At 36.2% G+C, this 17,356-nt stretch overlaps 1 protein-coding gene across 3 annotated transcripts in view; it reads left to right on the top strand.

Annotated features, from left to right (window-relative positions):
• Positions 1-17,356, top strand: part of RABGAP1L (RAB GTPase activating protein 1 like) — a 746,017-nt gene that overhangs the window by 202,670 nt on the left and 525,991 nt on the right. For all 3 annotated transcript variants that reach the window (XM_039242373.1, XM_039242375.1, XM_039242374.1), the window contains one exon: positions 9,075-9,168. In XM_039242373.1, the coding sequence (XP_039098304.1) occupies positions 9,075-9,168 (94 nt within the window). The remainder of the gene's footprint in view (positions 1-9,074; positions 9,169-17,356) is intronic.

Below are 17,356 nucleotides of genomic sequence, written 5' to 3'. Positions count from 1 at the left end.
GAGGACCAAGGGGGAGAAGAAGGGGGGAAATGGTGGGGGAAAGGGAGAGAGGCAAACTATGAGAGACTCTTGAATGCTGACAAAAACTGAGAACTGTTGGATGGGGGGGGAGGGGGGATGGGCATGGAGGAGGGCACCTGTGGGGATGAGCACTGGGTGTTATGTGGAAACTAATTTGACAATAAACTATTTGTAAAAAAAATAAAATAAAATAAAATGCATTTCCAAAGCCCTGAAAACACAAAATGTAAATAAATTTGTAAGTAAATTCTAAGTCATTAATATCCCAGAAAAATATAAAATGAAACATATATACACAAAAGGATATACTAACCTGATGATTAAGAAAACAGTTTGTTTAATGTTGTTAAGAGCCTTAGCCTCTTTTTTCCCTCAAATGTAAGCGAACTTCTTTCCATTCTGATAGTCTGTACAAATTTGTGAGTCTTAAAAAACAATGAAAAAAAAGTAACAGGTATTAGCTGTCCTGATTCTCTTGAGTATGGTTGACAGATTTCAGTGATGAGTGATACATTTTTATCAATCACATATGCTTAGCAACCACAGGGTTCATTAACTAGAAACCTGTTAATTAGAGTCCGAGTTGACAGTGATGATGGTTTAGTCGGAAAGAAATCATGAAATTTGTGGTTTCTTTCACCTTGGATCTTCTCTCTATGATAAATCACCTTGCTTTTGACAGGGGGACATGTTATCACATTTCAGAAATTAAGGATGATCTTTTGTTTAATGGTTTACATTTGTTTATCAGCTTCCATACAGAAGAAGTATTTCCTGACTCTGTCATGTGAGAAATGAGAGATTATAATATATTCAAGGTCATACAAATGTGGCTATAGTTTTTGACTGCTCAAAATGGCATTGTTTATTACTAAGTAATCAAAATAAATCACTTTTATAGTATTCAATGTTGACAGGTACCATTATACAGACATGTATTCCTACAGGCCTTGCCAAATTAGTAAGTTTTTTTTTTCTCCTTCCTAATTGTTTAGAAGAGAGTTTACAGTAACCTTTGGTTCCCTGTATCTTTTATAGCAAACAGTACTTATTACAAAAGAATATTAAGGAAAACCTTTGAAAACCTGCAATAGTCACATTTTATCTATGGTTATCAGTTTTTTTTAAAAATGTTTGTTTATTTTTGAGAGAGACAGAGTACAGGCCAGGGAAGAGCAGAGAGAGAGAGGGAGATACAGACTCTAAAGCAGGCTTCAGGCTCTGAGCTGTCAGCACAGAGCCCGATGTAGGGCTTGAACTCACAGACTGGGAGATCATGACCTGGGTGCTTAACTGATTGAGCCACCCAGGTGTCCCTATCAGTTTTTTATTTTATGAGTAATCCTTCAGATGATCTTTAGAGGAAAGGAAAAATGAGATTTTGTGCTAATTTGCCCCTAATTTTGTCATTTATTTTATTTTTATTTTTTTAATGTTTTATTTCTGAGAGAGAGAGAGAGAGAGAGAATATATGATAGAGGCTCCAGGCTCTGAGCTAGCTGTCAGCACAGAGCCCGACACGAGACTCTAACTCACAAACAGCGAGATCATGATATGAGCCGAAGTCAGATGCTTAACTAACTGAGCCACCCAGGTGCCTCTGTCATTTATTTTTAACTCTATTGAAAAAATAAAAAGCTTGTATACACACACACACACACAAATATGTAAATACGTATATATTTTTTCCTTTTATGATGTCTGCTGATAGTAGTTCTGAAATTTTTCTCTTATGATTAGGACGAAAAACAAAATATTTTTTTTCAAAGTAGGGAGTGGTCAAAGTTAAGAGAAAGAGCCCATAAATTATTTTGATTGAAGTATCACATATATTGTTTGATCTAAAAATTTACATTTATTGTCTCATTTTGGTGTTGCACAGTTCTCTCTGCATGTTAGAAATCAATGGATAATAAAATATAAGGCTGGAATGCTTTTTTAGTTACTTTGAAGTGCTGGGTCGGAAACTGAGGACTCTATAAGAATAAAAATAAAGAAAATGGTACCTAACATTTTAGTACTACTGGGTGATAGGCACCACATTTAGTATCACACATGCATTTTCATTTAATTTTACAACACTTGGTGATTAATATTGTTACTTTCATTTCACTGACGTTTAAGGAAAGTAGTAATCCTGTGGTGTAGGAGTCTGATGACATGTGGAATACTCCGTATGGTCCTGCTTTCTGAAGGAGGATGGTGACTGTGGGGAAACTGAAATTGAGGGGGAGAATGTTCATGGAAAGGATTGAAGTTAGGCATATTAGAGGAGTCTCTAACCAAATTTTACTCCCTAAGTTTAGCAGAGTCTGAGAGACCTCTTCTAAAGTGAACTTTCTTTTAAAAAAAATTTTTTTTAATGTTTTATTTATTTCTAGGAGAGAGACAGCATGAGTAGGGGAGGGTCAGAGAGAGAGGGAGTCACAGACTCTGAAACAGGCTCCAGGCTCTGAGCTGGCAGTCAGCACAGAGCCCGACGCGGGGCTTGAACCCATGAACCGTGAGATCATGACCTAAGCGAAAGTCGGACGCTTAACCAACTAAGCCACCCAGGCGCCCCTCTAAAGTGAACTTTCTATCTTAACATCTTTAAGCTTTTCCAAAGCCCCATAGTCAAATTATGGGATGTACTTCTGGTCAGTCACTATCTCTAATCCAAACCTGGGCAATTTCATGTTTTTTTAGGGAATTGGCCTGATCCCTCATCTTTCTCTTTCCAGTGTTTTCTTTCCCAAATACCTTAAGTGTTGAACATGTTCTAAAAATAAAGCAGTATCAAAGAAATATTTACATTTCTTCCATAGTTAACTATGTGCTAAAGGCTACTATATAAAGACAAGACATACTCCCAGCCCTGACAGAGCTTGGATTTTGAGAAAGGGAAAGAGTTGTGTAAAACATGAAAGTTATAGGTATTAAGTGCATAATAATAAAACATGCATGTTTCCTTGGAAGTCTTATAGATACTATTGTAGGAGTCTGTGTAGGAGCCAAAAAGGAAGAACTAGCCAATTTTCTGGGGAATAGAACTTGATAAAGGAAGTATAATGCTTGAAATGACTGTGTTGTTATTTTTTAGCTATATTATACTCTCTTACCTTCCCATATCTCATGAACTTGGATAAAGAAAAATCGACATTTACTGTCACCATTTCCCACTCATTTATTCTTCAAAACCTGTTTTCTGGCTTCTACCCCAGTATTATATATCATAGGAGTTTGTTTGTTGAATGAAAACAGCTTTTCATAGCTAACATGCCTGCCTTTTGTTAGACACTGTAATATATGTGTGTTTTGCATAGTAATTTGCTTAATTGCTTTAACTACAATATAAGATAGATACTATTCTTATTCCCATTTTGCAAACAGGTAGCAGAAGCTCAGAAAGGTTAAATAACCAGGAACACAGTAAATAGTGGAACTGGGTTTCACATCCAGGCACTTTGGCTCCACGATCCACTATGAGTGACTGAATGGACCTGGTTCCCTGTCCTCATGTCTGTACATAGATGCGCACGTACGGAAGGTCACGAATTTTCAAGACATACAGTTTTTTTAGTTGTAATGGATTTTCCTTTCTCGCATCTTCTCCTCTCCAATTATCAATTGGGGAAACTTCTAACACTCTTTGACCAAGTACTAATTTAGGCACTGGGAATATAGAAATAAAAGTTAGTCCCCACTGCCAAGAAACTTAAAGTCTAATAGGGGATGATGGAGAGCAAAATAGAGATTGTAATATGGTGTGATAATTGCCATGATAGAATATGCTAAGTGGAGTAGCGCTTAGCCCATCCAGAAAAGGGTAATCCTAACCTGAATTTTGATGGAAAAGTAAGATTTAGCACAGGAAGATAGGAATCTCAGCCTTCTATCATTCTCCGCCCCCCCCCCCCGCCGTGTAGAATGGGATACAGTTGCTTTTTCAAAACCTTCAGAGTCATCCTTTTCTATATCCACATTGTTCTGTTGTTCCTTTTCTTCTTTGTCATGTTCTATTTGCTAACTTCCTCACTGTTTCTTACTGCACTTTGGTCTCCAGTGTCTTTTTCATTCATATTATTTTTCTTAGTTTATTTCTTCCATTCTACCTAGAAACTCTGTTGTATCTAATGTAGTAGGAACTTTGTTTCTTTAGCCTCCTTTCTTCCTGTCTAGCAGGCCATTAAGTATTAAATTACCTATGGTGAGTAGTTTCTACAGCAAGGAAGATAGCTATGGCTCACTTTTGAGGTCACTGGGATATTAATTTCATTCTTATTCTTCCTGAATTTTCCATTCTTGGCTCTGGCTTCCAGCATTTACTAGATGTTGGTCCTTTGCATAGGCTGGTATCTGCTAAATGCCAAGCATAGTCTCCCATGAAAACATGGTAAGAAAAACTATAAAGGTAGGAAGTACTTGACTCTGGATTCAAACTGAGGTTAAATTCTGGAGTCATCTATTAGGTTACTTTGAGAAAGTTACTTAACATCTCTGTACCTCAATTTTCTTATTTTCAAAGTGGGAAAATTAGTCATGACTATCTTACTAGTTTATTTAGGGGATACCATGAGTTAATGCTTTTAAAAGTAAAAAATAGTGCCCGGGGTATAGATCTAAAAGGCAGGCATTCAATAAAAACCTAGGATTCCTGTTTTCTTTGGGTAAGTCCTATTTTTCACCCAAGTATTTGGGCCCTGCATTGCTGTGGTTTCTCCCTTTATTGTTCACCAGAGATCTAGTTTTACTTCGGTGTGCCCATTTTTTTTTCCCTCTTCTTTTTGTTGTTCTCCTCTGCTAATCTAGGTGTTTACAGTTCTTATTTCCTTTCTGTGGTAGAAAAGAACTTGGAAGATTGTCAGGGAGATAATATCTTGTTATCAGTGATGATTTTAGGGCTTAGTTGGGGTTTATAACAATGAAATAGGTTTTTGTTTTCTATAGCAACAGGGATTATTTAAAAGATGAAAGTCCTTCCCCCATGCTCATTATAGTTACATGTACTTATTGTAAAAGATAAGAATATTACAGAAATATGAAACTTAAAAAGTGAGAGGTACCTGGGTGGCTCAGTCAGTTAAGCATCCGGCTCTTGGTTTTGGCTCAGGTCATGATCTCACGGTTTGTGAGTACAAGACCCGCATTGGGCTTCGTAGTGACAGTGGGGATTCTCTTTCTCTGCCCCACCCCTGTTCATGCTCACTCTCTCTCTCTCAAAATAAATAAATAAACTTTAAAAAAAAAGAAACTTAAAAGTGAAAGATGCATTCCCTAAATATTTATTGAATGCCTACTATGTATTAAGATACTGGTAGGTTCTAAAACACAGTTGCTCTTAATAGTTTGGTATAGGTGCCTAGGTGCTTGGTTCAGTGTCTGACTTGATTTCAGCTGAGGTCATGAACACAGAATTGTGAGATTGAGCCCAGTGTTGGGCTTCGTGCTGAGTGTGGAGCCTGCTTAAGATTCTCTCTCTTTCTTCCCATCTGTCCCTTTCCCTCACTAGCGCACAGTCTCTAAAATTAAAAAAAAAATTGGTATATAATCGTAACAGCTGTTTTTAAAGGTCTTTGTAATTGCGTAAGTAATGCTACCTACAGAAATAAAACCATACTTAAAAATTACTTTATTCTTGCTTTTTATCACAAAGTAATGTATTTTAGATGGTTTTGATATTAGCATATAAAGATTTAGTCAGTTCTTTTAAACTATTGGATAGTATTCTTTGAAAGGGTTTACCATAACTTAATGAACTTCTATTAAAGAATTCCTGATAGTTTTTACTTATTATTACAAGCAGTGATACAATAAAATCTTTTACATATATCTCTTTGGCATATATGTTCCTGGAAGAATAAATTTTTAGAAGTGTAGTTGCTGAATCAAATGGTATATTAATTTAGAATCTTAATACATTTTAAAAGATTGCTCTTATTTAAACATCAGCTTTCTTGCTTGCTTCCCCATATTTTTATCAACAGTATGTATTATTCTTTATTTTCTCTGTTCTTTTTCTGCTTCATTGTTTTAATTTGAATAAAAAAATAATTGAGATAAGGCTTTCCTTTAATGTCTTTATTGGCCGGTTATATTTTATACAACTGTACTATGTTTATGTCCTTGGACCAATTTTCTGTTGGATTTTTTAGTTTATTGAGTATTAAGACCATTTGTCATATGTTGAAAAAGTTTTTTTTAATGTTTATTTTTGAGAGAGAGAGAGAGAGAGAGCGTGCGAGTGAGAGCACGTGCACTCAAGGGAGAGAGGGGAAGAGGGAAGGAGGACAGAGGATCCAAAGCAGGCTCCAGGGTTTGGACTGACCTCAGAGTGTCTGATGCAGGGCTTGAACTCATGAACCATGAGATCATGACTTGAGCTGAAGTCCGATGCTTAACTGACTGAGCCACCCAGGTGCCCTGGAAAATTTTATTTTAATGTACTCTATACCTTACTTCATATAAGGTTTTAATTTATAGGTAGTCAGATTTCTTACTCTTTCTTATGGCATCTCAATTTTGTTTATTCCTTTCCCAACACGGATAAGAAGAATCAGATTTTCTGTGTCAGTAGTACTTTCAGACTTTTATTATAATCAAGATTAATGATTTGTGTCCTGTTTTCTTTTTCCTTTGTGTTCTTAGATTTTAGTCTCCAATTTAGAATGTACAACTTCATCATATACTTTGGAACCTTGTTGTATTATTATTTACTGTGGAGCAGAATAGAGTATAAGGTGGGACCATCCTGGAGCCTGCTTAATTGAAATCCAACTTCTGTTATAAGTACTCATGTTATACTTGATACCAGTTTATGAGAAGAGTGATCAGCAGTCCCTGTTTGCCTAACTTTGACCTTTTTTCCATTGTAACTTTAAAAAGTTTTTTCTTAAAGTTTATTTATTTTTGAGAGAGGGAGAAAGAGCACGAGGAGGGAATGGGCGGGGGGACAGAATCCGAAGCAGCTCCAGGCTCTGAGCTGTCAGCACAGAGCCCGATTAGGGTCTCGAACTCACAGACTGTGAGATCATGACCTGGACTGAAGTCAGATGTTTAACCAACTGAGTTACCCAGGTGCCCCTCCAGTGTAACTTTTAATAGTGTCCCTCTTTACTACTTCAGTTTAGATGAAAAATTGTAAGGATTATAAGGGATAGTTATTTACCTGGGATAGTGCTTTAGGATATTTTAATCTTAAGGCTTCATTTGTTGCTGTTTACATTATTCCTGCAATACTTCATTTGTTTTAGCTTTTTAAAAATTTCTCATTTCTGTTATTTTCATGAACTTGTTGCATAGTTCACAGAATTGCTTATATGAGGTATTTACCTTCTTGACCTTCATTCTAGTATCTGAATAATGTTCACATTTTGAATAAAGTATTCTAAAGAAGTTGAAGCATTGGTCTGTGTGTGTGCACATGTTTTGATTATATTTTCCTAAACATGTGATAAAATCTTTTTGTGTGAGTATGACCAAATCTTTTAACTTGGCCAAATACCTTCCTTTATTGTATTGTTTTTTGGTGTTAATTCTATCCACTGACATGAATTTGTTTATACTTGGATCATTGACTTTGTGGTATGCTAAGTAATACTGTTCTGAACACAGATCACTGGGGGATTCACGTAATGCCAACTTCTGTTGAACTGTTAACAACATTGATAAAACACTGGTCTTTGCAAAGAGCCAGACAGATTTTTATCTAGCTTATGTTATCATTCAGATAATACTTTTCCAGAATTTTCTTATATAGCACTGTGTCAAAGTCCTTATTCTAATGAGATAAATTGTGCTCATTACATTTCCTTTCTCTACGAGCTCTGTTAACCACTTAAGAGATTTATAGAGCTTACAGTTAATAATTTTCATCACTGATTATAAGGTGGAATTCAACCCATCTTATTCTTTCTAAAACTATTACTTGACATATTGGGGTATTTTATAAAGTTGCCATTTTAAAAAGCCAAACATTTTAGTATTTCCCTTAGTCAGAAGTATTTGTACTTATGGGGGAGCCTGGGTGGCTCAGTCCGTTGAACATCTGACTCTTGATTTCAGCTCAGGCTGTGATCCCAGGGTTGTGGGATCGAGCCCCATGTAGGGTCTTGGGATTCTCTCTGTCTCCCCCCCTCTGCCCTCCTCCTCTGCTCCTGGTCTCTTCTTCTCTCCTTCTTTCCACTTCTCTCTCTCTCTCTCTCTCTCTCTCTCTCTCAAGAAGCAAGAAAATTTTACTTATGAATATACCTTTAAAATGTTAAAGTTTTAAATATTTCTAGTTGTGTGTCTGTACCATAATACATATATATTTCAGTGTTACACATTGATAGTTCTCAGTGTTATCTGGTCAGGTATGCCAATTTCTCTTGTACTGTTAACAACATTGATAAAAAACTGGTCCTTGTAAAGAGCCAGACAGATTTTTGAATAAAGAGTCAGGTATATATATATATATTCATTTCATTTCAGTGTCTGTTTGTATCAATAATAAAATATTAACACTTGAGAATATTAATCTAGGGAGTAGTGTATCACATAGGAATTTCTAAATTTTACTCGCTTGGGGTGCCTGGGTGGCTCAGTTGGTTAATTATCCGACTTCGGCTCAGGTCATGGTCTCATGGTTCATGAGTTCGAGCTCCATATTGGGCTCTGTGCTGACAGCTCAGAGCCTGGAGCCTGTTTGGGATTCTGTGTCTCCTTCTGTCTTTGCGTCTCCCCCGCTCATGCTCTGTCTCTCCCTCAAAAATAAATAAACATTAAAAAGTTTATAAAATTTTACTCTCTTTGGATAAAGTTATTTATATGTATGTATTTTCAATATCATACTATGTAAACTGAATAGGAATTTTTATAAAAACACTTATGCTTTGTGATTATATTTACCTAGGCACTAAAGATAATTATATTAATGAAGTTTTTACTGTTTTTTTTTGCAATGTGCATAATAATATAAGCAAAAGTATTATTTGTTTTATTAGACACACAGTCATGTTGTTTGTTTTACAGTATATAAATATCAAATAAATAATACAATGTTGGTCATCTTTGTTTTTGTGTTTCTTCCACAGAGAGTGATAATGAACTCTCAAGTGGAACCGGTGATGTGTCTAAAGATTGTCCTGAGAAGATCCTTTATTCTTGGGGAGAATTGCTAGGAAGATGGTAAAATTTTATTTTTCTTATTGAAAATTTTACATTTACCTAGTTGATGTTAATTTGTCTTATTGAAATCTGTAGGTTTATCTTAATATTAATATATTAATGTACTTTAAAAACATGAAAATTAAAATATAATTCATAGATACTCTATGTTTGGCTGAGTCTTCCACCCAATATGGCCTTATGTAACTTACTTTTGGAAGATATATTCGCCTTATTATTTTCATTCTGGCATAATATTGCTCAGAGTAGTCAACTGTGTGCTTTATTGCTAAAACATGTAAATATCTGTTGTTAAAGCACTGTATTTCCTTTCTCTCCTAAGTCCATTACCATGAAAAGAGGCTGGAGTGCTTAGAGTTACTCATTTCATCACTGATTATAATCTGTTAACTAAGCCCGTTTTATTCTTTCTGGCTAAAACTGTTACTTTATATTTTAGAGCCTTTTATCTGCACCTACAAAAAAGGGCACTTTATTTATATTTATTACACATACTCTGTTTATATTTATTACATTAAGTATTTTAAATAGGTAATCATGACTCAGTTAGTAAAATTAATCTTGCCCACAAAAAGATTCTGCCATACCAGTATATAGAAACCACGATTTATTATTGAGTATGCATATCAAATTGCATGCATGCAGGTAGTCCAGGAGAAACTACTAAGTCTGGGAAAATTTTCATTCATTTTATACAGTAAAGCAGAAGCAGGAAGAATTAAAACTTTATCTTTTTTTTTTTTAAATGTTTGTTTATTTTTGAGAGAGAGAAAGAACAAGAATGCACGGTAGAGGAGCAGAGAGGGAGAGAGGGGCTGAGGATCTGAAGCAGGCTCTGTGCTGATAGCAGAGAGTCATATGTGGGGCTCAAACTTGAACTGTGAGATCATGACCTGATCTGAAGTTGGACGCTTAATCAACTGAGCCACCCGTGACCCTGTAAAACCTTACCTTTTGATAAAGATAATCTTTATCAAATCTCCTGTATGCTTCCTGAGGGATTCCTGATTTAGGAGATACATATTTATTGTTCTGAGGGTTGGAAAGCTTATGACTTCTCACTATAAAATCTGGAGATTAGGTTTATCAACTTCCTGACCAAAAAGTTGAAACTATTATGTTTTTAAGGAGATGCCCTAAGAGTTAGGGAGGGCTAGCTGTCTCCCCTTAATCAAACAAAGAAAATTAATCTTACTTATCTTGTACATACAAATATAAAATGAACACATCTCAGAGAGTTTGATTCCTTAATTAATGGGTCCAGTTAGATATTACAACCAATCAAAATGAGAATGCAGTTTAGAGATTTATAATCTCTTCCTGATGATTCATTTGCATTGCCATGAACAGGAATTATTTTCATAGCTATGAAAAAAAAACTTATGCATTGTTAGTTTTCTACACATTATATTATGTTGAGAGTTGTAAATTTGCCTTGTCAAAGACAAATAGGAGCACACACCACTGTCATATCAGATAATTCCCAGAAGCTGCAGCATTCCATACAAAAGGTGTTCAGTAGTCTCATTAACCCATTTCAGAAACTTCACAATTTTTCCCTATATTGTATCCAAAAGTTAATTGGTTTTACTGATTTCATTTACTGTTATTTGTGGCAGTTGTTAAAGGTGATAAGGAAGACTTTATTCAGGAGGGTGAGCTATCATGACAGATATAGGGATTCCTGAAATGAGGTCTTGCAGTAGGGGATAGACTGGGCTCAATTGCAAATATGGAAAGGAAAGGTGCAAATTTATAGCTAAGGAGAGGTTGGAGGTTAGCAAATGGAAAATTACCGAGAGGAAACATCAGGGATAAAGAGATTCCTGGCTAAGTGGACTTAACAGGATTCTTGCTAAAGGTGGATCAGGATGATCAGACATCACCTGCATATGGTGGATGATGAGGAACTCAAGTAGAAATCAAGAGTGATCAGATACTGAGAATCAGAGATCCTGGCTAAACTGACTTACGAGGATTCTTGCTGAAATTGGACAATGCACAGATGAGCATTGATGCTTAAAAAGTCAGGACCTATTTGAGAAGAGACTTCAGGTGAGCCTAAATAGAGTTTGGTCAAAAAGAGAGTCTTTGGGAGCATGTGGCTGGCTCCATCAGTGGAATGTGCTAGTCTTGGTCTCAGGGTTATGAATTCGAGCCCCATGTTGGGTGTAGAGATTACTTAAAAGTAAAAACTTTGAGAGAGAGGGAATCTGTGTCATTAGTTAATAGAATTTCGTAGGGGAAGTAGGTGTTGGGAGTGGGGAAGGGGTGCTGATCAGAGCAAGAAGATGGTTAGTCAGAGTCCAGTCTGGAAAACAGAAGCCATGCCAGCCTTTTCAGACAGAAGGGTATTAATGCAAGTGACTGGTTTCTAGTGTGTTAGGATGCTGAAAGACAGAAAGAAGACATGGAAGTAACCCAAGTAGTAGGAAGCAACTGAGCCAGAGAAATAAAATGGAAGAAGTATTGTTACCAGAATCTGGGAATTCAGTGGAGGTCTCCTGAGGAGTTGGTGCAGACACCTCTGAGGAAAGCTGTGCAACTGGTAGCTTGGGCTTTTGAGGATGCTCCAAACAGCTAGGGTTTCGAAGGAACCGTGAGGTGAGGGGTCATTTGGTTAGTTCTTTGCTTAGAAGAGCTACCCAGACCTCTGAGCTGGTTGGGAGGAACCCTTTGTGACTGGTGCTAGTATTTCCTAGAGGGCCTGGCAGGTATTAGTAATTCTCAGAAGTTGTGATATAGCTACTGCTGACAGTGCAATCCTAATTTTCTTATACCTTTCGATTGCATATCACTGTTATTTATTGGCAGAACCTATCTTGGAAACTAAGTGAGTTTTACAGGGTTGTAGGATACAAGGTAAATATGCAAAAATCAATCATTTGAAAAATGATTGAAAAATTGGAAATAGAAATTTAAAAACCTACAAAAGCACTAGAAAAAATCATGAAACATTTAGGTAGAAATTGAACAAACTGTTACTAGATCTATACTTTGAAAAACTAGAAAACAGTAATGAAAGACCTCAATAAATGGAATAATACACCATGTTCATAGAATGAAAGTCTAAATATAGTTAAGATGTCCATTCTTCCCATACTGATCTTTGGGATCAATGTAATTTCAATCAAAATCCTAGTGGAATTTTTTTGGTAGCAACTGAAAAGCTGATTTAAGATTTGTATAGAAAAGCAAAGTAACTAGAATAGCCAAAGTAATTTGAAAAATGAAGAAGCAACTTGGGAGACTCATACTACCTGATTTCAGGGATTACCTGATTTCAGGGATTGCTATCAAGCTACAGTAATCAAGACATTACTGATTAAAGGATAGACATATAGATCAAAGGTGCAGAACAGAGAGTTCAGAAATAGAGCGACACAGTCTAAATAGACATTTCTCCAAAAATATATACAAATGTCCAGTCAGCACATGAAAAGATGCTTAACATCATTAGCCATCAGGGAAATGCAAATCAAAACCACAGTGAGATACCACTTTATATCTACTGGGATAATTAAAAAAAAGACAATAGCAAGTGTTGTCTAGGGTATGGAGAAATTGAAATCCTCAAAAGGTTAAATATAGAAATATGATACGGCCTAATAATCCCACTTGTAGTTATGTACAAGAAATGAATATGTACAATAGAAATGAAAGCATATGTCTACACAAACATTTGTACACAAATGTTTATGGTATCATTGTTCACAGTAACTAAAAAGTGGAACCAATCCAAATGTCTACCAAGTGATGAATGGATAAGTAAATGTGGTGTATACATACAATGGAATATATTCAGCAATAAAAATAAAGTACTGGTACCTCTACAACAGACATGACCTTTAAAAACATGATGTTGTGTGAGAAAAGCAAATCAAAAAGGACTAATTGTATGATTTTATTTATATGAAATATCCAGAATAGGCAAATCTATTAGAGACAGAAAATAGATTAGTGCTTGTCTAGAGCTGGAGTGGAGATTTAACAAAGTGGGGAGTGATTGCTAAGAAGTACAGGGTTTCTTTTTAGGGTAATGAAAATTTTCTAAAATTAATTTTGATAATGGCCACACAACTGTGAATATATTAAAACCACTGAATTAAGTACTTCAAGTGGATAAATTTTATGGTATGTGAATTCTATCTCAATCTAACTGTATACAAAAGAAATACACACATACACGGTCTATCGATTTTTAACAGAAGTATAGTTGAAATTCAATGGAGAAAGGATAGTCTTTTCAGCAAGTAATGCTTAGTAATTGGATATCTAGTTGCAAAAAATAAAAACAATAAAAATCTATAAGGAACTCACCAAACTACACGCCCGAAAAACAAACAACCCAGTGAAGAAATGGGCAGAAGATATGAACAGACACTTCTCCAAAGACGACATCCAGATGGCCCACAGACACATGAAACGATGCTCAGCATCCCTCCTCATCAGGGAAATACAAATCAAAACCACACTGAGATACCACCTCACTCCAGTCAGAGTGGCTAAAATGAGCAAATCAGAGGACTCTAGATGCTGGCGAGGATGTGGAGAAACGGGCACCCTCCTACACTGTTGGTGGGAATGTAAACTGGTGCAGCCCCTCGGGAAAACAGTGTGGAGGTTCCTCAGGAAACTAACACTAGAACTCCCCTATGACCCAGCAATAGCACTGCTAGGAATTTACCCAAGGGATACAGAAATGCTGAGGCATAGGAGCACATGTACCCCAATGTTCATAGCAGCACTCTCCACAATAGCTAAAACATGGAAAGAGCCTAAGTGTCCATCAACAGATGAATGGATCAAGAAGATGTGGTTTATCTATACCATGGAATACTACATGGCAATGAGAAAGAATGAAATCTGGCCATGTGTAGCAACGTGGATGGACCTTGAGGGTGTTCTGCTGAGCGAAATAAGTCAGGCAGAGGACAAATATCATATGTTTGCACGTATAGGAGGATTAGGAGGAACTTGACGGAGGAACAAGGGGGAGAAGAAGGGCGGAAATGGTGGGGGAAAGGGAGAGAGGCAAACCATGAGAGACTCTTGAATGCTGACAAAAACTGAGGACTGATGGATGTGGGGGGGAGGGGGGATGGGCATGGAGGAGGGCACTTTGGGGATGAGCACTGGGTGTTATGTGGAAACTAATTTCACAATAAACTATTTGTAAAAAAAATAAAAAAATAAATAAAAATAAAAAGTAAAAAAAAAAAAAAAAATAAAAACAATAAAAAAGAAACTTGAAGCACACCTTTTCCCATAGAGAAAATTAAATCAAATGGATCATAGGCCTAAATGTAAGCTAAAATTATAAAAGCTATAGAAAAAAAAACATAGGAAATCTTTGTGACCTTTGAGTAGGCAGAGATTTCTTAGATATGACACTAAGGAATGATCCATGAAAGAAAAAGCTGATAAATTTGACTTCATTAAAACTGGGAGCTTTTGTTCTTCAAGTGACATTCAAAAGAATGAAAAGTTACACACTGGGAGAAAAATCGGTGCAAAACTCATCTGATAAAAGACTTATATCCAGAATATAAAACAAAGAAATTCCCAAAACTTAATACTTAAAAAAAAAAAAAAAGCCCATTTAAAAATAAACAAAAGATCTGAATAGATACTTCACCAAAGAAGATATTTTGGGGGCACCTGAGTGGCTCAGTTGGTTTAAAGCTTTGGCTCTTGATTTTGGCTCAGGTCACGATCTCATGGTTCATGAGTTCAAGCCCCATGTTGGGCTTCACACATTTGATGTGGAGCATGCTTGGGATTCTTTCCCTCTCCTCTCTCTTTGTTCCTCCCCTGCTTGTGTTCTCTCTCTCTTTCTCTCTTTCAAAATAAATAAATAGACTTAAAGATATTTTGGATTACAAATAAGCCTATGAAAAGATGTTAAACAACATTAGTCATTAGGGAAATACCAGTTAAATCCACAATGAGATATTATTCTACTACTATACACATACTCTAATGGCTAAAATAAAAAAGCCAGACAACAATAAAACACTAATACCAAGAGGTGGCAAGGATATAGAGCAACTACTGTTCTTATGTTTGCCTGGAGGAAATGCAAAATGATGCAGTTGTCTTGGAAAGTTTGGCATTTTCTTGTAAAGTTCAACACATACTTCTTAAATTACCCAGCAATTCCAATTCCATTCCTGTGTATTTGCTCAACTGAAATGAAAACCTGTATCCAAATGTTTACCACATCTTTGTTCATTGTTGTCCCAAACTGGAAACAATCCAAATGCTCTCCAACCTCGATCAACTAACTGGTACAGTGGAATCAACTAACTGGTTAATGGAATACTCCTGAGCAATTGAAAGAGTGAGCTAGCTACAGCAGGATGCAAGAGCAGGATGGATCTCAAATGCATCATATTAAGTGAAATAGGTCAGATTCCAATGGCTGAATACTGGTTTCATTTATATAAGATTCTAGAAAAGCCAAAACTTTCATGATAGAAAATGTGTCAGTATGATAAAGACAGAGAGGGAGGCAAACCATAAGAGACTCTTAAATACAGAAAATAAACTGAGAGTTGCTGGAGGGGAGGTGGGTAGGGGATGGTCTAAATGGATGATGGGCATTAAGGAGGGCACGTGTTGGGACGAGCGCTGGGTGTTATATGTAAGTGATGAATCACTGGGTTCTACTCTGGAAACCAATACTACACTGCATGTTAACTAACTTGAATTTGAGGAAAGAAAGGAAGAAAGAAAGAGAGAGAGAGAGAGGGGAAGGAAGGAAGGAAGGAAGGAAAGAAAAAAGAAAAGCAAAGAAAAGAAAAGAAAAGAAAGAAAGAAAATGTATTCGTAGCTGCCAAGTATTGATCATGTTGAGTGGCACTGACTACAAGAGAGCATAGGGGAGGTTTTGAATGCTCCTATATTTTGGTTATAGTGATGACCACACAGCTATATGAATTTGTCAAAACTCACAAAACTGTGATGAATTTTACAGTGCGTAAATTGTGCCTTATATGGCAGAAGAAAAAAACAACAGCACAAGAAACCAAAAACCCTGAGTATTAGTCCTGAGTATTTTAGTCAAAGTACAAAATGCTGCTACTATTACCTCAGAAAAACAAAAAATGGAAAAAAGAGCCAGATGCTTATTTCATGTTGTGCAGTACACAGAACACATCAGAACAAATAATAAATATGAAGAAAGGAAGGAAATAGGGAAAAAAGGGGAAAAGATGGGAATGAAATTTATGGCTTATGTGTAGAGTAGCTCTCTAAGGTGCATGCTTTTCATAGGTCAGTGCCTTCATAATCCCTTCTATTCACATTACTCTCTCTTTGATTTGTAGTATTCATTGTAGGAATCACTGTCTTCAACTAATTTTTCTGTTGTAACTGTTCTAAGTTATGTCAAATGCACATGACTTTCTTGTCGTATAGGTCCCTATCATCATGCCTAGAATATAGTAGGTGCTCAACGAATACTTACTGAATGTATTTTATAAATGAAATATTCCTGACTTACAGATTTCTGTCCCTTCAAGTCTATAAATTTTATGTGGCTACGTTTTGGTCCTTGGTTATTTTTTTATATGTAATTTTTAAATAATTGTAAATTGATACGTTTCCTGTTACATTATAAGTAGATTCATTTTCCTTAGGACAGTTACTTGACCACTTTATGTCTTGATCATGTCATGTTATGGTGAGGTGTTTTGACTTAAACATTTTAAAAGCATCATTCTGGCTTTGAAGTGAAAAATAAATTATAAGAATGCAAAGATAGAAGCAGGCCGAATAGTTAGAAGACTATTGTAAATAATCCAGAAGAGAGATGACGATGTCTTATGCCACGCTGATAGGAAAAGGGGATATGTGGTGGGGTGTGTCTACAGAATAACAGCTGACTTAAGTCTACTTACCGTGTGCCAGAGGTTATCACAGCAACCCTCAGAGGTAGGGACTATTATTATCTTTATTTTAGAGATGAGAAACTGAGGTGCAGCTATGTTAGGAAGCTAGTATAAAAGTACCCTGCAGATAATGGCAGTGAGTGGGTAACTTGCTCAAGATCCCATAGCCAATAAGTAATTTGCCTGTGATCATGCAGCAAGTAAATGACTGAGTCAGTATTTGACTCTAGACAGTCTGGCTCCAGAGCCAAAACTTTTTAAACCAAGTGGACAGGTGCCATGTCTGTAGGGTG

The sequence above is a fragment of the Hyaena hyaena genome, unplaced genomic scaffold, assembly GCF_003009895.1.
Source record: "Hyaena hyaena isolate Hyena2069 unplaced genomic scaffold, ASM300989v1 scaffold_209, whole genome shotgun sequence".
Taxonomy (NCBI): domain Eukaryota; kingdom Metazoa; phylum Chordata; class Mammalia; order Carnivora; family Hyaenidae; genus Hyaena; species Hyaena hyaena.
The sequence above is the reverse complement of the archived record's forward strand: the minus strand, read 5'-3'. Positions and strand labels throughout refer to the sequence as shown.